We start from the raw sequence: 25,383 nt of genomic DNA on the forward strand, positions 1-25,383 counted from the left end.
TGGCGTGACTGACTGGATCCTCGCAGAATACTTACTGCCGCGTCGAATTGGACCCTCAAAGCTGCTGGTCAGCGCCTTTGACAGGCTCATCAATCTCTCAATTGGCCACCATCGACGCCCCACAAACCAATGGGTACTGCACATACAATAAATTGACTGATAAGCCCGTCGGCATCCATTTCCTGCGACAACCTGGTCCGTTCGCCTGAGGGGCGACGATCTTGAATCATTGTGTGGCTTGGCCATTCGAATGAGCTCAATGATGGCCACAGACGCGGTTCCCCAGAGCCCTCCCACGAGGGCAATTCCTACACCCTCAACCACGCCCCCAACAGACCACCCCGCACAGACTCGAAGAGGCTCGTCTGCGGGCTACTCCTCCTCGAACTATTCTCTTCGGACGGACAACGCCTCCCCTGACCGCCCCAGTGACTACGAAGATATCATGGATGAGGACACGATATCGCCGCTGGATCCTCGGAGGTTCACACCCACACTGCATGCATCGCTGGTCTCGGAGATCCTCGCCCTGCGACGAGACGTGGAAAGCAAAACAAAAGCCATCGATGTACTAGAACGATCCTTGGATGACTCGCGGATCGAGAATGACGACCTCAGCGATCGACTGGCCAAGAGCACCCGGGAGACCCGGTCGCTGAAGCATCAGCTTAACTTGCTGGAGGGCGGATCGTCCTCCGCTCTCACGGAGCTGGCCAAGGAGCGTGATACGGCGCTCGATAACATTGGGGACGTTCGCAAAAAATTAGACCAGGCCCAGAAGAAGGCTCGCGGTCGAGATGAGGAACTCGAACGGTCCTTGAAGCTCTGGGACCGCGAAAGGGAGTCGTGGGAGATGGATCGCCGGGCCCTGGAGCGCAAAGTCCATGTTGTCGAAGGTCGTCTCAAGGTAGTCCTGAATGAAGTGGCGGCAGCACAAGCCGCTGGCTCGTTCCGCTCTACGGCTGCGACGAATGCAGACGAGGCCGCGTCGGCCAAGGAAGAAGCCCTTGCAAAGGACAGCGATTCCGCGAGTATCCTTTCCAGCAGTCAAGGTCCACGCCGGACCAGCGTCACCAGCGTGAGCTCCAACGAGGACGACTACCGGGACTTCCACAACGTCCGGTACTCCGTTGCCAGCCTGGCGAACATCGCACCGGGCAAGTCGGATGGGATGAATCTCGCGGACGAATTGGCCTTTGACGAGGAAGACGAATTCGATCTGGCGGACGATGATATGGCCCCGGAGTCCCCCGAGGCGCTTCCAGAAGAGCGTCCCGCATCCGTTCACTCTCAAATATCCCAGACGATGGGAATGGGGGCCAAGGCACGAAGAATACTTGGCCTCTCGCTGGAAAGTGGAGTGGACGGTCAAGGAATCAAGGTGGACGGTGCCTCCGAGTACACACCCATGAAGGTCTCTACCAAGGCTGTGTATCAGGACACGGGTATCCAATATTCCCCGCCGCCGTCTCCGATGTCACCAGAATTTGAATACCGGTTGTCCCAGAATGACAGGGATGTCTCGGGTCAGACGAAGGACAGCGGCACGTCGACAGTCTCAGCTGACATGGTGTCGACGTCGTGCCAGACCGTTGGTGATATCCCAACTCCTCCACGTACACCCAAGCTCGACGAATTACTCCCCCAACCTTCCGCTCCCGAGCGGGCGATCACGGTGTCTACAGCGGTCCAGACAGAGCAGGAACCTGCCGCAGAGCCGGAGAAACCCAGCCCTGCCCTGCAGGGTGCGGATTCAGACAGTCTTCAAATTCCGATGATTGCAATCCACCCGCCTCATTCAGAGCCTCCTTCACCACGTGGAAGCGTGGTCCTCCCGCCACAGACCAAGAGTGTCTCGTGTCAGGCCAACTTTGGACCCATGGTGAATTATCAGACCGCGGGAATGCAGACGGAGCCTATTCGCATCGACCAGCGGCCCGTCAAGCTACCAGCACGCTTGCTGCCCTCAGCCATACCGGACTTCCCGCCGAGCAAGCACGATCGCGATCCGCCCATTCAACCGTACCGGGCTCCTCCCCCGAGGACCAGACTTCCCAGTGATGTGCAGCCCCCGCCGCTGCCACCCAAGGCTCCGTCACGGAGTAAGCCGCCCGGCCGTGTGCAAGCCTACCCTGGCAACAACGACAACGGGCCCCTGTCCGAGGAATCCAAGACGGGGATGAGGCGACCGCTCCGATCGAGCAGTTTATTCGCCGGATTCGAAGAGTCGAGCGATGAGGGGTCTCCCGAAAGCACGAGGGATATCTTTACCGACGATGCTTTCCTTAACCGGCCAACGGCCACGTATAAACTCAAACGAGGGAAGTTGGTTTCCACCGAAGAACGTTCAACTCTGGACGACCCCGTCTTGCCCGAAGTGGTTGAAGATGAACATCTGCTCGACCCGGATTCTCAACTCTTACATGCCTCGGGTTCCAGTGTGGGAGATGTGGATGGTACCCCCCGACAACGTGCCGGGGCAGTGGCGTCGGGGGTTCGGCAACAGGACATTCGCAGAGCAGCCATGATCTCCAACGGGGCGTCTGCCCATCAGAAGATACGGGCCCGAAGTCCGAGTGAACCGAGCTATGACAGCGCCAGCGCCAGTGGTGCGTCGAGCATTCCGCCTCCCTTCCCGGTTCCGATCCGATTGAGCTCCAGGAAATTCCCTGCCGAAGGAAGCGATGGCCGACAAAGCCCGTCTCCTTCGAACCCCCGAAATTTCTCTGACCGCGGCGGGCGAACGCCCGCTGTCCGCCGACCAATCTTGCGACGAGTGCGGTCGGCAGCTGCCATGTCCCAGACGGATCACACCGAACGACCGAGCAGCCGATCCTCTCCCGCCATGTCCGTCTCGTCACAGGCTCCCGAGAGCCCTCGATACCCACCTCTCCCGTACGACGATATCACAGCGCACCAGGGCAAGTATGGGGGCCGTCGCCAGTCGGTCCGCCGTGCGGCGCCGCACACGCCGGCCCACGAACGAGAGGATTCGGCGGCGACATCGGTCCAGCCAACCAGCGTGGTCGATGCGATAGCTCAGACCATGGTCGGAGAATGGATGTTCAAGTACGTCCGGCGACGCAGATCATTCGGCGTAGTCGGCGAGTCCAAGGACTCCTGGGAGGGCCGAAACGCGGACGAGGTGTCTGCGAGCATCACCAACAGCGGCGTGCGGCACAAACGATGGGTCTGGCTCGCTCCGTATGAGCGAGCTGTGATGTGGAGCAGCAAGCAACCAACAAGTGGGCCGGCGCTGCTCGGGAAGACTGGTAGAAAGTGTACGTTCCGCTTTATAGTGTTGGTACGTGTACATGATCGCTAACGTCCTCGCAGTGATAATCCAGTCTGTCCTCGACGTCAAGGATGACAATCCATTGCCCAAGGGGACCAACGCGCAGAATCAATTCGGCCGATCCATCCTCATTCTGACACCACAACGCGCACTCAAATTCACAGCTATGAGCATCGAACGGCACTACGTGTGGCTGACAGCTCTCTCCTTCCTAAGCCACTCCACAATGGGCGCGCAAGACCTCGCGTCTCTACCCCCCGCCCCACAAGGGGAATTCTCGTCACCGGTGCCCGCCCCAGCCCTCCGCCGGAACCCAATCCGCGACTCCATCAAGATCGCCAAAGGCCGGCCTCGCCCGGGGCCCAAACCAAAGCGGTCCTTCAACCAGCCGGAGCCGGTCCCCGAGCTGCCCCTAGAGCTGGAAACCGCCGAGTCAATAGACGGAGCAGCCGACCCGCCCACAGTGCCTCGCTTCTCCAACCACGCCCGCAAGCGCAGCAATCCCACCACGCGGATGCCCGTCCTCCGCAACTTCTCCAGCCAAGCCACAATGCCCTCGATCACGTCGACGCGAGGCTCCTCAGAGGCACATACCCCATCGCAGGGGCCAGGCGTGAACAGCGGCCGGAGCAGTCTCAGCCACCGCATGTCGGAAGCCAGCACCGGCACAGGGAACTTCTTCGATGCGGTAGGCACCGTCCGCATGGAAGCCTTCATCGACCAGACGGAGTCGAACCGCAACCGCGTGCCCGGTCGACGCAAGCGCAAGACGTCGAGTCCGTGGAGCGCGGGGAACCCGGCTTATCTGGACCTTGATATTCCGGCCCCTATTCCGGCCTTGGCTGTTGAGGAGGGGGATTATGCGCGGAATGATGATCTGTTCCGTGGGTTTTAATTGTATATAGTTCACTCACTTACAACACTCCTTCCTTGTTTTTCAACTTGTTTGTTTTTTTGTTGTGAGATATCCCGGTTTACCTACTCCTTTGCCGATTTGCTTCTACCGATTGCACTGATACCACAGGGAAGTATTTTTCTTTTTCGAGATATTTGTTTGGGTATTATATTAGTTTTATATAGATAATCAGAATACATGAGTGTAATATATGGAATAGAATCCGAACGAGAAGTCCGAAGTAGAACAATACATACATAGATAGATAGACAGATACTCGGATAGGATAAGGAATAACTTTAGTAGCATACAGATTCATCTAGCGATCCAAAAAAGACAATACAATGCTTCTAGTCAAAACACAACGACATCGGTTCTGAAACCATAGTCACTATGCGCATTCTCTATATGTCACATCTTTCACATCGTCTTGTATTTCCCTCCGTTCAAGTGGTTTATCTCAGATCTTTCTTTCGTTTCCTTTCGAAAATAGGTATCTCCCAAAGCGAGTTGTAATAATGTAATAACAGGTTATCATTGATATCCCTCACAGCTTCGCAGCATCCTTGACCTCGCCGATCTTGAGCTTGGGCGAGTACTTCTTCAGCACGGACTCGTTGTGGTACTATTCGTTATCGTCAGCATTGCTCATCAAATACCTATTTGTTTCTTCCTCAAATATCTCCCCCCCCTCCTCCCTCTATCAAAAGACACCAAAAGACACAAAATCAAATTAAGAAGAAGATGGGAAAAGAAAGATACCTTCCAGAACTGCTTCGACGCATCCTTGCCGGCAACGCGCTTCAGGATCTTAGCGCCGCCAGGATGCTCATCCACGAAGTTGGTCACGTCGTAGACGTTGGCGTCGATGATGATGTAGAGGCCTTTGTCGGGGCTGTTGTGCGAGGAGACGTCTGCGGGGGTGAATGTTTTGGACATTTTGGTTGGTTTTTATTTCTTCGTTTGATTGTGTCTTTGGTTGGGTTTGAGGTGGAAGGTAGGTAGGTGTATGTATTGAGGTGATCTAGTGAGGAGGAAAGAAAGGTTCGGTCTAGAGTATTAAACACCTATGATGTTCTGGCTCCACTTGATTGATGATATATCCGGGGTTCAAAGGTTAGGGAGGAGAGGGGACAGCCGAGGTAATTCTCCTGCCGCGGTCAATTGAAATCAACGGGTTGTTATTGGTTTATTCTCTCCCCACTAGTGAACCAGATACATCAATGATATGGTATGTACCTGGTGCCTAAGGTATCTACTATCTAAGGTACTACAAAACACCAAGTAGGTAGACAATGGATATGATTGCACTGTATAGCTAGGTATGTGTTCAATCTCGACTCTTCTCCCCCGTCGCCCCCTGCCCCTTGATCTTCTTTTCCACCCCCAACGTCTCCAGATCCTTCTTCTTGTAATAATGCGGCGCAACCTCCACCAGCCACTCCGCCTGCAGCGGCATATTGCTCCGCATGTACTCCTTGCTCGTCAGCACCAGCTCGAAGTAGATCACCCACCGCGGGTTGACCTCGAACAGTGTACTCGACGGGTGCAGGTACACCGTCTGGCCGTTCTTGACTGTCCGGTAGCTGTCGCCGCCGCGCTGCAGACGCGCTGCGTTCGGGAAGAAGCCCGCTGTGATCGCCTTCTGGATCGGTTGGATATTGGTCGCGCCGCAGGTGCTGATGGAGACTTCGACGCGGTCGCAGAGCTTTGCGAGCTGATCGCGCACGTCGCGCGCTCGTGTTAGGCTGCGCTGTTGCAGGAAGTTTTCTTTGGCCCAGATGAGGCTGAAGTCCGAGTCGACCCATTGGTTCCATACGTTGAGGAGCGTGAGGTGGTCGCCGCCGTCTTTGATGGTGAATCGGTTGCGGGCGCTGTCGGCGTGGATTTTCTTGTCTTTGGGTCGGAAGAAGAGCGCGCTGCCTTCGCCTAGCATCGACACGATGGAGAGGACTTCCTCTACGCAGCCGTACTGGTCGGCGGCTAGGATCGCCTTGGCGAGCATGGGCTCTGTCGGGAATTCGGCCATCTGGCGTCCAATCTTCGTCAGCTCGCCCTTGTCGTTCAGAGACCCCAGGGCGTAGAGCTGCTCCAGCGCTCGGATGATAGTCTCCGCAGGCGGGGGATCCATGAAGTCGAATTCGAGAAGCTGGTCGATCCCGAGCGACTTGAGCATCAGGATGACGCTGCTGAGGTTTGTTCGCTGGATCTCCGGTGTAGTGCTTTCCTCCAGCTCGTTGTGGTACGCCCACTTCGTGTACAGCCGGAAACACTTGCCGGGCCCGACACGACCCGCTCGTCCAGCTCTTTGGTTGGCCGATGCCCGCGAGCAGGGTGTGACCACCAAACTCTCCATTCCCGTCCGCGGATTGAACACGTTCTCCTTGACAAAACCAGGATCGATCACGTAAACAATCCCGTCGATCGTAAGACTCGTCTCGGCGATGTTGGTGGCCAGCACGACTTTGCGCGCCTTCGGGGTGTAGGCTCGAAGATCTTCGTCTGGAGCTCAGAGGGCAGGTTGGCGTAAATCGGGCAGACGATCAATTCTGGTATCTTATTCCCCAGTTTCCGCGCTGTCTCTTGCAGACTCTGCTCGGCTGCCTCGATCTCCTCCTGACCGGTCAAGAACACCAGCACATCGCCAGGACCTTGGGAGATGTGGATCTGGAACACGGTGGTGATGGCGGCAGCTAGATAGTTGGCCTCAGGCTGCGACGTATAGTGGATGTCCACGGGGTACCGACGTCCAGGGATATTGAAGATCGGCGCGTCGTTGAAATACTGCTGGAACTTTTGCGCGTCCATAGTCGCGGATGAGATCAACAGCTTCAGATCAGGGCGCGCCTTGGCGATATCCTTCAGAAGACCGCACGCGATGTCCGTAGGCACCGTCCGCTCGTGCGCCTCGTCGATCATCAGCGCAGAGTATTGACCCAGGTCCGGCTCCGTCAGGAGCTCTCGTAGCAACATACCATCCGTCATGTATTTCAACACGGTCTTGTCGCTCGTGTTGTCCTCGAAACGGATGGCGTAGCCGACTTCGTTGCCCAATTTCACCCCCATCTCGTCGGCCACACGAGACGCAACGCTCATAGCGGCGACTCGCCGGGGCTGCGTGCAGCCGATCTTCATCCCGTCTTTGGTGTAGCCAGCCTCGTGCAGGTACTGGGGGAGCTGGGTCGTTTTACCGGACCCGGTCTCTCCGACGATGATGAGCACCTGGTAGTTTTTCACTGCCTCGATGATCTGTTCCCGGAATTGATAGATGGGGAGGCTCTTCCGGGTCTCCTCCATCGATGCCGCTTTCTTCTCGGCAGCATCAATCTGCGTCTGAAGGGCGCGCTGCTCCTGCGTCATCGGTTTCTGGGTGCCCTCCATCTTGGCATCCATGACGAAGCTGATCTTCTGCGAATCGTCAAACACATACTCGTAGTTCCCCTCGTCCACAATCTCCGCGCGCTTGATTTGCGCCTTGGCCTTGGCCGTCTGCTCCAATTCCCATTCTTCGTGCTCCGTGACAAACCGCTCCTGGCCCTGGTCATCGCGGTCGACATACCGCTTGTAGAGAGCCTCCTCCTTCTTCTTCCGATCGATCTTCCCCTTCTCGGTGATGTAGTCATCCGGCATCATGTAGCCATCGCGGTAGTCGTCGATTTTGAGTCGCTCCTCCGCGATCCGAAGTACTTCCCGATTCCGGGCAAACTCTTCCTTCTCCCTGCGACTGAGACTCGGGTTCTCGCGCATCTCAGCCGTCTCCTCCGCAACCTGCCGTCGCAGCAACGCCAACCGCTCCGTTTCTCTCTTCTTGAGATACTCCTGGCGAGAGCGCATCCGAAGCTCCGGCATAACCTCCGCTCGGGCCGACGCATCGTCCGCCAAAGCCCGTCGCCGGGCGGCTTCGCTCGTCCGCGTCCGGTCCTCGACTATCTTCTTCGACTTGCCATCATCTTTATTAGCCAGCCGCTTCGCGAACGCATCTCGCTCCTCTAAGTCCCGCTTCCGATCCCTCTCCTTCTTCGCCTCCGGATCGAGTTCCTCAGACGAATGAGACCGGGGCGAGGCCGACCCGTCCTCCAACCGAGTGCGCTTCGACGGCGACTCCTCGAAATCGCCCCTCTGCGCGTCCTCTTCTCCTTCGTAGATCTCCTCATCCTCCGCAAACTCCTCATCTCCCCAGCGGTCCTCGAAGTCCTCGTTATCCCTCCGCCGCAACTTCTTCGATCGAGACCGGTCCCCGCTTGCCTCCTCGCGACTGCGATCGCGCTTCCGGCTCTCCTCCTTCTCCCCGCGACTCCGACGACCACCGACATCATCCTTTTCCCGGCCGCGGTCCTTGTCTCTCCGACGCCGCCGCTCCCTATCAACCTCAACATTCGAGGGTCCCAACGACGAGCTGACAGCATCATCCTCCATATCTAACAACCGATACTTCTTCTTCGCAGCCGCAGTATCCCCCCCGCGCTCCTTCGGCGGCGCGCTGCCACTACTCGCGCTCTTCGCCCCCTTCCCAACCCGCCGATACAGTTCATTGCAGAATTTGCCGGCCTCGTCGGGGCTGATTTCTAGGAACGGAACGAGCTGGTCTTGGAGGGCGCTGGCGGAGGTCGCGGAGCTGGCGATTGCGAGCACGAAGTCGATGGCGGTGGAGTCTGACGCGTTGGTTAGGCGGAGGAGGGAGTCGGATACGAAGGTGCGGTTGTCGTCCATTTTGGGTTTGGTTTCGGTTTTGAGAATGAATTGAAAGAGGGGGGGAGAGAGAAGTAATCCACGTGTGTTCTGGAGTTCTAGTCCTGCTTGCTCATGCGATGCCTGCGGTGGGCGTGTCTTAACGGGCACCTGGCTCTAGCACGTATTTGGCATTGCCGCAATTGCTCGTTTATTTGATTTCGGAAGTAATAGAAAGGGTATAAAATTCCGTGTGGTTTGGGCTTATATTATTAGAGAAAAACCCAGTGCAGAACAATCAGGCGGAGAGTTGATGGTAAAACAGTGAAGCGCAAGATGGTCCGCGCCGCCGCGGGAGGTTGAACTCCAATGCCAAGACATCGGCAAGTGGCGAGAATCGCTCCGCGAGGTACTCCATCGTACCCAACCTACTGCTACTGTATATAACTATCGACGATAAAGCTTTGTACAATCATGATCCTAGCTTTTTAAAGAGGGCGCATTCAAGACTATCAGAAATCACAAGCAGTACCTTGGTATCAAGCCCGCTTAAACACACTCAGTGGTTTCGTGCTATAGAGACATGTTCTACAAACAAGACAGAATGGGTAAAGAGAAATTCAACAATCCATAAAGGTGGAGACATCACAGCTCAGAAAACAAAAAGTCGAGTGCATCAAATGTAGCCATCATCATTATCAACGCCGAAGTCCATAAGGTCACAAAAAAGGCAAGGAGATATTCGAGTTACACTAACAAAGGAAAAGAAGCAAAGAGAAAGATACAGTTAGCAAACCGGAGCGCCTGCTACATCATTGTCATGGAGATCCTTGCGTGAAATCTCAAGAAAAACAATACAAATGCACAAACACGGGCTCCCTGATAAAAAAAGGTCAAAGCCCCAAAGCTGCAAAAAGAAGATTCCAATCATGCTGAAAAAGAGAAAAGGAATTCGTGCATTTGCAACAGACAGCTGCGGCATCATCGCTAAATCAACAGGACATCATCAACAAAGGAAATTCGAAAAGAGCGTGGTAACCCTCATAGGATTGAATTGGTCAAAGTTGTAAGACCCAAATCATCCCAAAGGGTGGTCGGTAGTAGAATGAGCAATAAAGACAAGGGTCTTCTGGCTTGGTCGTAAGAGAATAACATCGAGGGATGAGGCCCCGCACATTCGCATCAACGCCGTAATTATATGGTATAATAAAGAAAAGCTCCAACTCCATCCAAATGCACTAATATGTCAGGTAGCACTGGTTAAACATCGATCATTTCGGCATCTTCTGCGAGGATCTCATCGGCGGGACCCCAGTTGCCCTCGTAGACGGTAGCACCAGCACGACGCCGGTGCGCGGTGAATTGAACGGCATATGTCTCAAGGATCTCGTCGGCCGTGGGTCGGTCCAATGGATCCGGTGAGATCATCCACCGTACGATTTTGTCCAGTGCTTGCTCATGGTTGGCATCGACCATGAAATCTGGAGGATCAAGAAGCTCGCCTGTCCGAGCAAGCGGCACCGGTTTGCGCTCGGACGGCTTGCAACTTCCCAGGAAGTGATCCATTCCAAAGTCATCTTCTCCCAAGTCAGAGGCACACAACTCCTCGAATGATGGCTCCTCGGAGACCGGAGCCCCAGAGATGTCACGTAAGACCCCAGGTTCGGAGCTCCAGGTGAGGCTGGGGACGTCGCTCATGTCGCCATTTCGGAGTTTTTGCCATGAGAGACCATTGTCGGGGAGTTCGACATTACCGGCAATCTCAAAGATGATCAAACCGAGAGAGAATATATCCGCAGGCTTATCGAAGCGGCCCATCAAAATTTCAGGACCGATGTATTCACGATCGCCTTCACCATCAATGCCTTCCTCCGCCGGCCATCGGGTTGCCATGCCAAAGTCGGCGATCTTCAAAACGCCCTCAAAGGTGATGAGTACGTTGGCTGGCTTTAGATCAAGGTGGATAAAGCCCATGTCGTGAATTTGTTTCAAGCCCTGTCAACCATGTTAGTCTATACCAAGAGAAATGGGCGAGTGACAGAAAAATATACCATAGAGAGCTCGAGCAAGATCTTCCAGATCCGGAAATCATCCAATCTTGCCTTGAGCCCGACTTGGGCAAGGAATACATCGAGGCTTCCTTCTTCACAGAACTCCGTCTGGATGTAAAGGTGGCCGGTGTCTTCCCAGCTGTCCATGAACGCAATGATGTGGTCCGAATTAGTCAGAGACTTCAGCACATCTACCTCCCGGATACGGCGCTCGCGGTCCTTAAGCCCCGAGTAAGGTTGTTTCGACTTCTTCACGGCCCACACTTGGTCTGGGGTGGGCTTGGGGGTGTTAGACCCACTCGGGAACCCAGAGGAAAACGATGTACCGTGGGGACGGGCCACGCGGTACACTTGAGAAAACTCCCCCGTTCCGATCAGCTCCACATCTTCAAATCGCGACGTCAAGCTTGGATCCACGTCTGGGGCGTGGCATAGATTCAGCGGCAGGCTCGGCCGCTTTCCAGACTGCAGAAAAGAATCGCGGGGACCAGTTGGGGTCGCCGGCATATTGGAGGAGTTGAAGTCTGGTTTGATGGCGTGCTGGTCACCGGGTGCCGAGATGGACAGGCCACTGGGGTCTGGGGGGAAAAAATTCTCCCGCGGCGTCCGAGGCGATTCACGTTGGAATCTCTCATAGAGGGGGCTGGAGTTCATCCCCCTGGCTTCGGACAGTCGCTCGAGGGAGGCAATCTGCGACGTCGCGGGGGGGTAGGTTCGGGATGGGAAGAATGTTTGTTTGGTTGGTGTTGGTGGGAAATCGGTTTCACTCAAAGGTTGGCTGTCTAGCCGACCGCAGGGCGACTGAGACTGCATGCAGTCGTCGCCATCGACACTCACAAAGCTCCCACGGCGCGAGGCTTCAGGCCTGCTGAAGGTGTTTCCGAATATCCCCATACCTCGCGCGAATGGATTTTGTTTTGGCTGTGTATTCGGCGGGTTAAAGGGGGAAGAGGGCCCCGCGTCTGCTTGGCCCATAAACATTGACTTCCCAAATGACTGCTCGGGCAGTGGTCTTTGCACGTTGGGGAACAGATTCACTGGGCGCTTGCAGGGGGTATCGGGCATGTTCTTGCTGGAGCCCAACATAGCCTGGGGGTCCTCCACATTGCGGTTCTTTTTCGAAATGAGACCGGTCGACATGAATGCCGCTGGCAAGGGCTTGACTAGTTTGTAATTCTCCGGCGTCGCAAATGAATCCGTCGAAGATGTCGAATCCTCACGGTTGAGCTGACGCATGAAGGCTGGCCGAGCAGCCCCAGCAGGGAGAGACTTCGAGAAATCGTGCGCTTCTCTCGGGCGTTCGGTCTTATGGACCGGCTCATGGGTGGGTGAGTCGTCTACCAGACTCGAGCTGGATGAAGACTGCGTGATGGTCCTGGAAAGCGGATGGGCCGGTGGGCGGGTTTGGGCACTCGCAGTTCCAGTCGAGAAGAGAGAATTGCCCGGCGCTGGACGTGGAGAGAAGGGACTTTCTTGGCTGCTCTGGAAAATATTGTCAAAGTACAATCGAGGACGCGCACTGGGGGGAGTTGTGCTCTCTGGTTCCTCTGGGTCCTCTGAGTCCTCTAGTGAATCGTCCATAGCCCTAGCCCGTGCGAACAGAGAGCGGTCACTTTGGCGTTGCTGGAGTGTTGACCGTCTAAGAGAAGACGAGCGCTTTGGGATCGTAGCAAATGGACTGAAGGCGGCGGCGGCAGGCACGGGGAACGGCGGCGTATCGCTCTCCCTTGGGGAGAGAGACCTCGGCCGCTCCGGGGTTTTCGAAGCGCTCTCCCCATCGAATATACCGAAGTCTCCCGAGAGATTGGCTGCGTGGACACTCCGTCTCTTTGCTGACGGACTGCCACGGGATGCGCGATCCAGGTTCATGATCCCGTCGCTGCGCTTCAGTGGGCTAACAGTCGGGTATGAGCCGAAGGTTCCGCTTCGTCGCTTTTCAATTCGAGATAGTGTTGGCCGAGGTCCCAGTGTATTTTCTGGGCACGTAGAAGCGTCATTTCCATCTGATGTCTCGTCATCAGACGGGAAATTCAACACGGGGGTGGCCAGCGAATTCTCGATCCCCGACGATGTTGGCACTGGTTGGGCGGGTTTGGCGTTCCCCTGATCGGTCGAAACGTTCAAAGCACGTTTGTTGGGGCTCCGAGGGGAAGTTCGGACGCGGCGCATGGGCGGCCTCGAGATCTTTGCACTTGGTGGGTAGGGAACAGCAAATGGTGACTGGTGGGAGGAACTGGGGAAGAGCACGAAGTTACTCTGTGGCGACCTCCGTGAAGGTGACAAAGGCGAGGAAACGTAGGGTGATACGGTCTTGGAGGGCGAGTGATTCCGAGAGGCGAGAAGTGAGAAATTGGAGCTTTTGGAAGGTGATCGTGATAGTGACCGGCGCAGCTGGCGCAGGGCTGAGCTCGCATCAACGTGATGGATGCCTGAGTGTGACGGTAGATGTAGTGTACCACCCGCATCGCGGTGCGGCGAAAACGTCGCGACCATTATAGAACGGCGAGTCGCCTCGCGGCTGGAATCAAGCGATGGTGGCGAGTCGAGGAGTTTGTTGGTTTGAGTGTCTCGCGACCGCTTCGAGAGACGGCTGCACGGGAGGTTGAATCAACGACGTGTAGAAAGATCGACCGACAGTCGGAGGTAGGAATTCGCGAAGCGTCCAAACAACAACAATAACAGAGTGATTGGTAAAGGGTGTGTGGCGGTGCGGGTCTCGTGTCTTAGGTAGTGAAAGGGTCGAAGAACCGTAAAGGCTGCAGTGGAATGCTGCCCAAAACAAATGTGGTACTAGCGGTTGAAACCAAGTGTAAACAAGCTGGAATGTGGAATGAGTGATGGACAAACATCACACCAGACGTGCGTGGGCCTCCAATATCTCGAGGAAGTTGCTGGTGCCTCCATCCACTTCGACCTCGTCACGGTTGGAGGGGAGGGTGGGAGGCCCTCTTCGCGCCGACAACACCAAGCCACGCGCCTGAAACGCAACAATTTCTTTATTTGCTTCTCCGGCGCCTGGGAGGACTAATTGGGCCGGTGAAGAATGTTTCAGAATGACAACAAGATGTCAAAACAAGCAAGCGCGTCGCGAAGCTGCAGGAGCGACTGGAAGGGGGGGCAGGCGCGACGAGCGTTTGACACGGAGAAAAACAACCAAATCAGATGGGAGATAATAAAATAAAAAATAAAAAAAATATCAAGTAGTAAAAACAGACAAGAAGAAACAAGAGAGATCAAGACAGCGACAAATGCACAGCGATGCGCGCGAGGCAGGCGAATTGCAGAGACGCGGAAGAAGCGATTCGATTTGGTAGAAGGGAAATCAACCGCAGGACAGTCTCCCTTCCGTCTCCCTTTCTTTAAAACCCCGGATGTATGAGGTCGTCGGGCAAACAGAGGGTGTGCGCAAGGGGGTTGCGAAGTCAGGCTGCCTTTGAGAAAGATCTCGACAGCCACGCGAGTCGAGTGCGAAGGACGAGAGAGGAAAAAAGGGATGGGCGCGCGAGTGGATGGAGGGGCTGATGATAGACGGAAGTTGCGGTATGCAGAGGCGATACCTCACTACTGAAGCAATCGTCCGAGGAATTTCCCTTCCGGGAGGAGTCGCGTTTCCTGTCTGGATTGACTAAATTATTATTATTAGGGTTCTGGTCAAGTCCGTCAAGAGACAGAAATCCGTAAAAGGAAATGAGGGAAAGTAGAAAGATAAGATAGAAAAGACAGAGAGGGAATATCAGATGTTGCGTGTTGTTGAAGTGATGAGAGATTATTGTGGCTGACATAGACACCAGAAAATAAATCTATAGGAAGCGATTGCCACCACGAACTGATACGAGGTACAACCTGGTCGGTTGGTCAGACTCAGTGCTGATGCTACCCAAGTTCTACTCAACTGGGGCCAAGTGGGACTTGGATTGTTTTCCAACGCCGCTCGCACGCGTTGAGCGCGTCTTTTGTTGTTGACGACGATCCTGATTCAGTTTAGGTCCGGGTGCGTCACGCGTTGTCCGCAAGGGCTCCCGTGTGGTCGATTATCGATACCCAGTCGTACCAGTACGTCCATTATCCTTCATATCCTTCATATACACACACACACTTACTACTGGTGATGGGTATCAAAATATTTAGAGAACTACTAACTACCTAAGAAAATATACTTATTTAAGGAACTAATATGCTAGAAGACTAAAAGATTCGAGGAATCCCTATCCACCATCTACTTCATTACAATACCATCGTTACCATACTAGTCCTATAAACACCGCGATAATGATAAGGAACGCGGGGGCTTCGGATTAAATGAGCAATATATTCGCCCTTGCATGTGCACCTCTAGAGGGGCCGGCTACAGTTACACTCGGTAGGCATAATTTGCTACTCTTGTTCGCAATAACTTGATTAGTGACTCACTGGGAAGATGGTTTGTAATGGTGGCGAACAATCACTGGGCGTCTGGGCAAAAATAGAACGGTATTTGCTGAGTAAGCCCTTTTATCCCACGGTTATGCACTATCCAAAACAGGTGATTTCATACTTCCGGTCTCAGTCTGCATCGAACATTCGTAGCCTTCTAGCTCCCTTATTTCATTGAAATCATTTAACACGCACCAGGACTGCTACGTATGACAATCAGACATCCTCATCTGTAATGGTTACCTACATAGGTATCCTATGCACAGTACCACCCACGGTAGACCTCATAAACAAGCCCCTCGACTCCACGTGTTCAAGCCTCAATTTTCGACCTGTCCAAAATCTCAAGCCACCACCAACCTCATTTCGCCCGCGCCCGGTTATCAATTTCTCCCTGATAATCATGCGGTAGCTCATTTCGTGATTTCCCAATCCAGTCCTGCCGAACGGGACTTGGCTTCGAGGACTATCCGCCTCCCCACTTGATCTCCCCATGGATCTTCCGCGCTCGATGCTTAACGGTTGAAGGGTCGATTTTTGATTCTACTATCTCTGTACTATAAGTTTGCAGTTTGAAGAAGAACGTTTATAGGATAACCTAGTTAAAAGGTATAATTACGATTCTATTAGATACTATGGAAGTTTATTAGGAGACACTCCCCGAGTATATAATTACGCTGTAGTTATATATATTCGGTTTCTCGTCCCGAAATGATCACCCACTATTGTACAACCTTCCTACCAATAATCATATTCATTGATTTTCGGTCGTGGAACCAAGACCGGCGAGCCCATCAACCCAATATATCAATTCCCCATGCGTCCTTCCCCACAAACGACCCATCAAATACCGCACCGTAATGGCTTGCCGAAACTCTCTATGGCCCGAGTTAACTTTATTTATCTAGTATACCTGCATCTGCTACCCCTTACACCGCTTTTCCGCATTGGTCGACCTCTTCGAACTTTGTATAACCCTAAATCGGTGATCGTTTAGCTTCCAGGCTTCAGATTAGGTTGGTGGTCAATGCTACAATCTGCATGCGCGTGATTGGATAGATATGATGCGTTCGATCACGGGTACCGAGTGAGAGGTCATTCTAGGGCTGTTGCACAGGACGCTTCTGGAGTCCGAAGCCACTGATTTCATGGATTTCTACCTTAGGTACCAAGGACTAGCCTAGCATTTGCTTCCAATGGATTCTATGCACGGTGCGGCTTAACAGTTGTCAAACCCCGTCACTCTTCGTCCCTTGCTGTCATTCCAGTTGGCTGGGGCCATGGTTGGAATTATCAAGGGCAAACCGGTTATTGGATGCCCGGAATCATTCCCTCAGAAAGTCAAAAAGACCATTCCAATGTTGACACTATTTCCCTCTGGTATTGCGCAATGATCGCAGAGCCTCTTGATCTATCACGTATGTGTGCTCTCTCGAGATAGGAATGCAATTCAGTAGTACCGCTCGTTAAGAGTCCCCCCTGAATTTATGACGCTGGCTCTCCCCTCGAGGGATATGGACGCATTCCGCAGTAGTATCGAAAGAAGGGTGCTCCCTGACAGCAACTGTAACATACCAGGTATGCCCTATAATGGAGCGCTAGGAGACGGGTGTAGCTGCATTTGACGTTGACGCCGGCTGGCACGTAAATGTCCGTTGCTGAAAGCCAGGACTGATTGAAGTGACACGACTAGCCAGCGGAAGGTCATAATCCATTTCCGTCCCTTGCACTCGGAGTTCATGTATACCCTTGAGATGCATGTGATTAATCGTGGAAGGTATGGGGAGCTGCAAGATGTTATTATTGCAGCTTTCTGAACCACAGTGGAAGAGCTTGCAGGCCAATGCAGTTCCAGTGCCAGTGCTGTTTCAACTCTTGGTCTTAATCATGTTGTAAAACCTTAGAAGCAGCGCACTTAAGAAAGATGCGAGCCAGGGAAGATTGGGATTGGATTGGCCCAAACCTGGCCTAACTTGGCCTGCGAGAAATCTCATGCAGTTACTCTTGTAAAATGCATAGGCAACTTCAAATCATGACACGCGCATCATCTTGGGATGTCTCCGGCGCTTTTCTTTATTGCACACCAGAATGGGCCCCTTCTCACTGACGAAGTAAGGAGGTAGAATGTAGGACTCCTCAAGGCAGGTGCCAGTCAGTCTAGATGAGAATGTCACTGCTGTTCTCATAAGGAGCTGCTTGGCTGTCATTCTCTTCACCATTCTCCATCTAAGTATCCGCGGCTAGGAGAGACATGGATTTCCCCGCTCTTCGGTGACGTACACTGACAACCGTCGCATTAGCCTAGAACTAGAACACACCAAAACAATTCAAAGGGCTGATCATCCATATTAGGGACTTATAGTATGAGATGAAAGATATATGAAATGCGCAACGAGGCTGAAGAAGAATAACACTTGCCTGGATGATCAGGCTCGGACTCAGTCTCATGCGAGGCAGGGATGATGAGTGGTGGAATCCGACAATCATCCCGGAAGTGCATTATGCTAGTATGGTTGATTCCGTTTACTTCTCGGACTGCGCTGGCTGAGATGATCTTCCACCCTCTGCCTACCGCCTATTCCTCATGAAGAGAGCATGACATGGGATAGGCGATGGAAACCGTGTATGCCCTTACTCCAGTAGATATACAGGCACATGTAGATGGCGCATTCATTCAATCCCTCCTCTCCGGTGATGATGTTGTTCCCCACCTATCTCCGCTCGTCAGTTGTTGTGTCATGGTATGGGACTGCCAGGGACGATGTCTAGGATTAGGATCCTGGGTGCGGGGAGACCTTCGATCTGTTCTGATGCCGCTCCTGCCACGGAAACCCCGTCGTGGCGAATATCCTTCTACGCATGTGGGACGTGTCTAGTGTACCTTTCTTTCTTTTCTTTTCTTTTCTTTTTTTTTCTTCTATATATTCATCAGTATCGTTTTCAATAATGAATAAATGGAATGACGATAGCGTAGATTAGATGAATTCAAGACAAATTATTAGTGTCCCTCTTGGTGTCTGCAGTGTTAGCGTTAGTATCAAAGGTGTTGAGAGCCTTGAGTGTTATATGAATAGCAAGATGTGATTGAGCCTGGCCCGGAGTCATTTTCCATAATCGATACTAGACTGTGAATAAGGTTTGCCTATTGTTCAACCCGCCAGTGACATGAAGACAACGTGGACGCATATGATGTACTCCTCTAAATAAGCGCCCAGGAATAGAGAAGTGACATCAGAGGTACTCACTCTGTCATACCTCCTCATACCTCATACTTCCTACCCGAGGTACTGTACCTTGTTTGAAACCATACAGGTCCCCACTTCCGATACCCTGTACTGGTATGTATCCCGTAAGTACAATACCAAAGCCTAAATTCCGACGTCGGGCAGCGGCGGATCTAATCTAAACGTCCCATCATCCCACCGGCTGCAACTACTGAAAATCTGGTCCGGACCTGCGGGGCTCCCTATTTGGACTGGAATTTCCATTCCGATGAACGATCATCCTAATTGCTGCGCTTGTCGATGTGTGTGGTGTGTGAGGACGGGCGAATCATAAGGATTCTACACTGCAAAGGATTGTTGATGTGTAATTAGTATGGGTATTATCCATCTATATGGGCCGCTAACGAACAGTGTGGTGTATCTGATCTGACCATATGGTACGATCAGAATTACTATCACAAGGTAGGTACTGTCATTGTCTGAATATCAGAGTATATGTTCTACGACCCCATCTACAGTGAGTAATGCCCTACCATAAGGTATCATGGTGTCTGGTGTCCAGGACCAGATCATTATAGTGATCTCTACTGAGCCTATGTGATGCCGTATCGGTATTACCGGCATCTGATATGGCTCGTACCCCATTTTTTTTTAAAACAATTTTCTCCGAGTTCATGTGCTCTCTCTTTCTTCTTGAGATCCCCATTCTCTCCCCTACTAACCAAGAAAGAAATAGAAAAGAAAAGAAAATCCCTCTTGGACTCGACAAGACCCAGTGGAACCGAAGATGGACTGACTATCTACGCCATTTCCGGCCCGCTGCCAAAGAAAACACAGGCTGACTTGTTTGCCCAGACCTGCCCCAGTCGCATGGGATCCGCTGCGCGGGACGCGGTTCAGTAGGTTGGAGATTTTCCAGTTATAGTTTTATCTATTTTATTTGTTTTATTCTACTAAGATTTTTTATTATTTTGATTTCTATTTTCTTGTCCTGATTTTTCATTTTCTGGTTCCTCTTCTCAAGCTAAAACCAAATGATCAAAATTTCCACATTGACCTCCAACGGGCTCCGAGAATATATTTAGAGCATGGCCCGCCCCTCTCTCCTCATCTGTGATCACCTTCTATTCATCTACCTGTATATAAACCCCTCTTGCTCGCTGGCTTTGCGGCGTTGCCCTCTCATCCATCACCCTCCGTAACTTTCTCTCCTATATCTCGTTGCGCTTTGCATACTCCCCAACCCACCTCATACATCCATCAATGGAACCTTTGTCGCGGAAGCCGGAGATTGGCTTCCAGAGCTATCGCAACATGCCCGTCCCCCAAGGATCTTCGGCAGAGCCCGCCCGCCTGAGCTCGGTGCCGCAGGATGAGCTCCATGACCTCCTCTGCGTCGGTTTTGGCCCGGCCTCTCTCGCGATCGCAATCGCCCTGCACGATACCATCGATCCCTGCCTGAACAAGTCGGTCCCCGCTGGTTGGCAACCCAAGGTCTGCTTCCTCGAGCGACAGAAGCAATTTGCCTGGCACTCGGGTATGCTGGTACCAGGCTCCCGGATGCAGATCTCGTTCATCAAGGACCTGGCAACCATGCGCGACCCGCGCAGCAGCTTCACCTTTTTGAACTACCTCCACCAGAATGACCGCCTGATCCATTTCACCAACCTCAGCACCTTCCTCCCCAGCCGCTTGGAGTTTGAGGATTACATGCGGTGGTGTGCGCAGCGATTCAACGATGTGGTGAACTATGGAGAGGAGGTCGTTGAGGTGGTCCCCGGCAAGACTGACGTGAATGGCTCCCTCGTCGACTCGTTCACGGTCAAGTCCCGCAATACCGAGACCGGTGAAATCAGCTCGAGGACGGCTCGCAAAGTGGTCGTCGCTCTTGGTGGCAGGGCGAAGCTTCCCCCGGGGCTTCCTCAGGACTCGCGGATCTTACATTCGTCCCAGTACTGCACTGGCCTGCCGGGCGTGCTGAAGGATGCTCGGGAACCCTACAGCATCGCGGTCCTTGGAAGCGGACAGAGCGCCGCGGAGATTTTCCACGACGTCCAGAAGCAATACCCCAATGCGAAGACGACCTTAATCATGAGAGATACGGCCATGCGACCCAGTGACGATTCACCATTGTGAGCTGCCCCAGTCCTTCTTATTCTATTTGATTCCCTTCGATCTCCCCTCTTTGATGGAGGCTAACAGTTCAAGTGTCAACGAGGTCTTCAACCCCGAACGAGTGGAGAAGTTCTTCAACCTCGCCCCCGCCGAACGCCAACGCTCGCTCCTCGCCGACAAGGCAACCAACTACAGCGTCGTCCGCCTCGAGCTCATCGAAGAGATCTACAACGACATGTACCTCCAGCGAATCAAGAACCCCGACGAAACCCAATGGCAGCACCGCATCCTCCCCTCCCGCAAGATCACGCGCGTCGAAACCAACGGACCCAACAACCGCATGCGTCTTCACGTGAAGGCCGTGAAGGACGAATCGGAAAGCATCGTCGGAGACGGCAAGGACACCGTGGAGGTCGACGCATTGATGGTTGCCACGGGCTACTACCGCAACGCCCACGAGCAGCTGCTGCGCAGTGTGCAGCACCTGCGCCCTGCGAACCAGGAGCAGTGGACCCCCGCCAGAGATTACCGCGTTGAGATGGACTCCAGCAAGGTCAGCCCGGATTCCGGGATCTGGCTGCAGGGCTGTAACGAGAAGACCCACGGACTGAGTGACAGTCTGCTGTCTGTGTTGGCAGCGCGCGGTGGAGAGATGGTGGAATCCCTCTTTGGAAGCCAGCTTGGTGCGACGGTGCAGGACACCACTAGAGCTCGCGCTATGCTGTAAATGGAATTAGGTCTATTGATTGGTGGTTTTCCATGAAGTGAGTTAATCAACTTCACAAATTAAAAGGACGGGGAGGGAAAAGGAAAAAGGGGCGAGGGCGGCAATTGCGATATACAGGCATATCGGTCTTTTGGATTGTGTTCAATTATACCTATATACTTCATTATTACCCATACAGTTTATCTTCTATTCCTTTGTTTGATTCATTCAATTCAATGCTAAGCTTGAAAATGATGAGAGTCAAGACAGTGACTTCACCGCATCTACTTTCTGCACACACAGACTAGAAGAAAGGGCCAACCCCAACTAGGCGCGTGATGAAATTTGCACCCTAGTCGATCTTAGCCAGGGACCCAACTAATTCTCGTAGAAAAAAAAAGACCTTCGGTGGAGCTCTGCTGCGTCAACCGAGGCCGGTGGTCATCGACCCGTATCCGGGAAACTCAGCCCAACAAGCCGGTATGGTACGTTGAAGAGAACTTCAGAAGGGGGAGCCCTAAGCGAAGAATCACAGGAGGGTACTCACTGAGCATTGGAATCGGGAGGATTCCGGGTAGGTATGAGCTGATTTTTGATTTTTGATTATTTACTTGGTTGATTTATTGTTTTTTATTTTCTTTTTTCACAGGGTGATACTAATTTCCAACGGATCCAACAGCCGGCGGTCTGATAATCTGATTAGATAAAAATTTCTTTTTTCCCTCGTTATCAGATGGCGCCATCCCATAAAAAATACCACTCGGTTCCCCCGTCTTGTGGGAAAAAAAAGCTGAAAAAGAACCATGGCTGGAGGTTGGGGCCGCCTTTTTGCTTCTGACTCGTCATTGTCTACGCCACGCTAGCTTGCCAAGATAGTCTAGCACTGGGACTAGGGCGTGTATCCAATTATCCATCCCATCATCATCGGAAATGAAATTGGGAGGGGATGGGTCTGCTTCTACTCCGTACTGATTGATTACGGCCTCTCCACTTTTTTTTCACGTTGCCTGGTTATTTCTTGGGCTCGTTGGTAACTTGGTTCCTGATTTGCAGGGCTGGGATTGTACGGAGGAGTTGACTAGGTTCCTCCGTACTGATTGATTAAGTTGGGTAACTGATTGATTGTTGATTGATAATTTTCGCGAGTCCCACATATGATGGTGCCAAGATGGAGGAGGATATTGGCATCATCGAGTTTATTACCTAGGTCGTATCGTCGGGTTTCTTCGCTATCCACCGATATGCGTTGTTCCTGCACCTTATTGTCGTTCAATGGGTGGGATTGAGGTACCTGCCCTATATTGTATCTGACAATATACTGCGTAGACATCCTCTCAATGTTATGTTGATATATTCTCTTTCTCTCTATATTCCCCCCTCCAATCCCTAGCTTTCTACTACAGACTGCTCCGTATCCAATGATCCATCCATCAATCACCTTGCTTCTAAGTTCCCACCTGTTAACCGATGATCCCATTTTCCCCTTTCCAATTTCCCATTCCCATCTCCATGATCATCCCATTCCCTCCTGACACCTGGATCGGTCGGCCCCAGGCGACGACTCCAGCCCACAGCCGATCATCTCCTATTCCTTTAGGAATGTACTGCGCTCTTCTACCGAACTTTCTTGTCCCTTCTCCACCGCTTTTCTTCACTCCACTAGTCCACCACACCGCACCAACATAACATACCGTACCATCAGGTTAATCAATGCCTGCTACTACAGTAGGGCCAGGGGAATGAATGTGTCTGCAGTAGTCTCCGGCGATACCTTGAGTAGAATTGACCATGGAATTGCTACTTAGCGAGGTACTAAACTAGCTAGCTACGAAATACCAACGCAGTGAGGCTTTTACCCTGGATTTACTGATCTATTCATTAATTTTCTGCATGCTGACACTGACGTATTGTGACTATTGTCAGTTCCTCTTACGTAGTAGTATAGTAGTAGCAGTAGTAGCGGGTCCAGCCTTGCCCTTATACAGACAAGTGCATGATCTGATAATGATATTGTCGCTTCCGTAGTCCCGTGCCGACTTCATCTGGGGCAGATTGTTGGGAGGTATTTCCGCTCGATAGGTTGAGGGGAAAATACAAAAATCATAAGTAGAATGATCAAAAGGTACACCGATCAGAAATTGTCAAAGTAATTATTAACAAAAAAGCTACCGAGGAAAACAAACCAAGAGGGGAAACACTAGAATAAATCAAGTGCCAAAAGTAAAGAAGAAAAAGCAGGGTTATTCCGAGCTCCTGCCGAGATAAGATCTTAGTGCGATAATTGACTTTTATTTCGGGTGTGATCTTTTCCTGCCTTTTTCTTCTTCCTTTTTTTTAATAAGAAATAAGAAAAGCTTTTGGTTATTTTCCACTTTTATTTTACGAATAGTATATAAGCTTTGCTTCTTTTGTATTTATTTAATTTGATTTGTTTTGATTTTTTTGAGAAAAAAAAAATAGAACTTGATTTATTCTCCGACTTTCATCTCACTATATTTACTTCCCTGCGACGTCGGGTGTTTCGGGGAGCGTGGACTCTGGTAGGTGAGGTACTGGCTAGCTCCTATTGGCTAGTGCGGTATTGGGTTTGGTATGATACGTGTTTGACTGTGTATGTATGTATGTATGTAATGATGTGTGGTATGGTACGGTTAGGTCCTACCTATGAGTTCTCCCTCATCGACCAGTTACTATGGCCACAGAAAGAACCTTAGAGTTAGAAAGGCAGAGCTCCTTAAGACGGTGTTGATTTGAAGTTCTATACACACAAATGTCGAGAGACAAGTTTCCTGTGTGCGATCTCGATTTGCATGGATCAAATGTCCTGTTTCCTACCTATAGATTGCCAGTACCCCAGATTACTGACTGGCCCTCATCACCTGGTGGTCTTTATTTTTCTCGCCTATGGCCCCAGTCCCAGTCTGTTCGAGCAGTTGGCAAGCATGACATCCAGATTGACCATGTCTGGAGTTATTTATCTAATGGCCTACGCAGCTGAATACTCTGAATACTATTCACACCGTTGATTATTCATGGCATAACATATGAATACCTGTGATCTATCCTACATGCAAAGCATGACTGTCAAACAAAAGCTCAAAAAGGATATCACACGCTCCATCTAACACAGTCCTGTATACATATCAACATAAAGCTCTAAACCACGTACATGGTCATCATCATGTTCATGTCAACTCCACAAACAGCCGCAATGGCAAGGGGACGAGGAATGCGGACAAATGTCCTCAAACCTCTTCACCGGCTACACTGCGGTACCCCCCGCCACTATACATCTGTGACGGAGATTCGTACATCCGGTTATAGTTGATGGTCTCTCTGCCGAGCATCGCAACTCCAGGCTCCCGTCGGCCGAAATACGGCGTTGAGTCGCACCAGAAATCCCGGCAATTCGTAACAACTCCCCTGGAGAAGGGGTTCTTGGGCCGGCCAGTCCGCTGACCATCGCGCAACCCATCCCGTGCCGTCGCGAAGAAGGCGTCGACGCCGAGAAGAGACGACCATTGCTGTAAGCAGCCATGACGCTGTTGTCGGTGGGATGAGCCGTGTGCAAGCACTGGATTTGGGCCTTGGCCGTTGGATGAGAGACCAGCAGCGTCATATGATGTAGTTCCAGCGGCCATGGCAGAGGCAAAGGCGCGCGAGCTTGGGTAACTCCTGTCGATCGAGTGACCTCTCATGTTCTCGTACGTCGTCTGGTTCCGGGCTATTTGAACCAGCTGAACCGCGCACAACATGGTGATCCAGACCAGCTGAATACAAACCCACAAGACAAGAATGAGGGTAAAGGTGTCGCGTAGCACGTAGGAACACAATGTCTCATTAATGACACTACACGTGGCCTCCGTAGGAGATGGGAGAACATTGATGTCTAGCGCTCGTTAGCAACGTTTACTTCGCTATAAGTTGGTAGGGTTACCCACAGTTGAACGTCAACCGCAAAAACAAGAGGATGCCGATCTCCAAGCAAGTGATATACAAGACAAAGTGGCGTAGAT

The 25,383-nt window shown here is 52.2% G+C and overlaps 7 protein-coding genes across 7 annotated transcripts; 3 read left to right on the forward strand and 4 right to left on the reverse strand.

Annotated features, from left to right (window-relative positions):
• Window positions 1–262: 262 nt before the first annotated feature.
• Window positions 263–4,190, forward strand: P168DRAFT_281626 (putative nuclear migration protein; the record flags this gene model as incomplete). The annotated part of the gene is made up of 2 exons (XM_024835938.1): window positions 263–3,281; window positions 3,337–4,190. The coding sequence occupies 2 exons, from the start codon at window positions 263–265 to the stop codon at window positions 4,188–4,190; spliced, it is 3,873 nt and encodes a 1,290-aa protein (XP_024693906.1).
• Window positions 4,191–4,466: 276 nt separating this feature from the next.
• Window positions 4,467–5,298, reverse strand: P168DRAFT_326996 (cytochrome b5-like heme/steroid binding domain-containing protein). Its single transcript, XM_024841187.1, has 2 exons — window positions 4,953–5,298; window positions 4,467–4,815 (listed from the first exon to the last, which is right to left on the reverse strand). Exons 1-2 carry the CDS (start codon window positions 5,127–5,129, stop codon window positions 4,738–4,740), a joined length of 255 nt encoding a protein of 84 aa, XP_024693907.1. The 5' UTR covers window positions 5,130–5,298; the 3' UTR covers window positions 4,467–4,737.
• A 222-nt stretch (window positions 5,299–5,520) lies between these two features.
• On the reverse strand, window positions 5,521–8,900 carry P168DRAFT_310688 (putative mRNA splicing factor RNA helicase (Cdc28); the record flags this gene model as incomplete). Its single annotated transcript, XM_024839418.1, has 2 exons — window positions 5,521–6,622; window positions 6,655–8,900. 2 exons carry the CDS (start codon window positions 8,898–8,900, stop codon window positions 5,521–5,523), a joined length of 3,348 nt encoding a protein of 1,115 aa, XP_024693908.1.
• Window positions 8,901–10,118: 1,218 nt separating this feature from the next.
• P168DRAFT_281628 (tyrosine protein kinase SWE1) lies at window positions 10,119–13,402 on the reverse strand (the record flags this gene model as incomplete). The annotated part of the gene is made up of 2 exons (XM_024835939.1): window positions 10,119–10,853; window positions 10,910–13,402. 2 exons carry the CDS (start codon window positions 13,400–13,402, stop codon window positions 10,119–10,121), a joined length of 3,228 nt encoding a protein of 1,075 aa, XP_024693909.1.
• Window positions 13,403–19,548: 6,146 nt separating this feature from the next.
• P168DRAFT_290095 (uncharacterized protein) lies at window positions 19,549–21,514 on the forward strand. The gene is made up of 2 exons (XM_024837135.1): window positions 19,549–20,678; window positions 20,755–21,514. The coding sequence occupies exons 1-2, from the start codon at window positions 19,861–19,863 to the stop codon at window positions 21,386–21,388; spliced, it is 1,452 nt and encodes a 483-aa protein (XP_024693910.1). The 5' UTR covers window positions 19,549–19,860; the 3' UTR covers window positions 21,389–21,514.
• Window positions 21,515–24,091: 2,577 nt separating this feature from the next.
• On the forward strand, window positions 24,092–24,514 carry P168DRAFT_149043 (uncharacterized protein). The gene is made up of 2 exons (XM_024832790.1): window positions 24,092–24,299; window positions 24,362–24,514. Exons 1-2 carry the CDS (start codon window positions 24,138–24,140, stop codon window positions 24,413–24,415), a joined length of 216 nt encoding a protein of 71 aa, XP_024693911.1. The 5' UTR covers window positions 24,092–24,137; the 3' UTR covers window positions 24,416–24,514.
• P168DRAFT_149027 (uncharacterized protein) lies at window positions 24,490–25,293 on the reverse strand. Its single transcript, XM_024832789.1, has one exon. It carries the CDS (start codon window positions 25,120–25,122, stop codon window positions 24,613–24,615), a length of 510 nt encoding a protein of 169 aa, XP_024693912.1. The 5' UTR covers window positions 25,123–25,293; the 3' UTR covers window positions 24,490–24,612.
• Window positions 25,294–25,383: the final 90 nt, after the last annotated feature.

The sequence above is a fragment of the Aspergillus campestris genome (genome assembly GCF_002847485.1).
Source record: "Aspergillus campestris IBT 28561 chromosome Unknown P168scaffold_5, whole genome shotgun sequence".
Taxonomy (NCBI): domain Eukaryota; kingdom Fungi; phylum Ascomycota; class Eurotiomycetes; order Eurotiales; family Aspergillaceae; genus Aspergillus; species Aspergillus campestris.

What these genes read in the sequence shown, in the direction of transcription:
- P168DRAFT_326996 (XM_024841187.1), bottom strand. Translation starts at nt 5,129, where the DNA reads ATGTCCAAAACATTCACCCCCGCAGACGTCTCCTCGCACAACAGCCCC. An exon ending in CGTCGAAGCAGTTCTGGAAG is followed by an intron (nt 4,816 to 4,952) that starts GTATCTTTCTTT and finishes GATAACGAATAG; the next exon opens with TACCACAACGAGTCCGTGCT.
- P168DRAFT_290095 (XM_024837135.1), top strand. Translation starts at nt 19,861, where the DNA reads ATGCCCGTCCCCCAAGGATCTTCGGCAGAGCCCGCCCGCCTGAGCTCG. An exon ending in CCCAGTGACGATTCACCATT is followed by an intron (nt 20,679 to 20,754) that starts GTGAGCTGCCCC and finishes TAACAGTTCAAG; the next exon opens with TGTCAACGAGGTCTTCAACC.
- P168DRAFT_149043 (XM_024832790.1), top strand. Translation starts at nt 24,138, where the DNA reads ATGTCGAGAGACAAGTTTCCTGTGTGCGATCTCGATTTGCATGGATCA. An exon ending in AGTCCCAGTCTGTTCGAGCA is followed by an intron (nt 24,300 to 24,361) that starts GTTGGCAAGCAT and finishes TGGCCTACGCAG; the next exon opens with CTGAATACTCTGAATACTAT.
- P168DRAFT_149027 (XM_024832789.1), bottom strand. Translation starts at nt 25,122, where the DNA reads ATGTTGTGCGCGGTTCAGCTGGTTCAAATAGCCCGGAACCAGACGACG.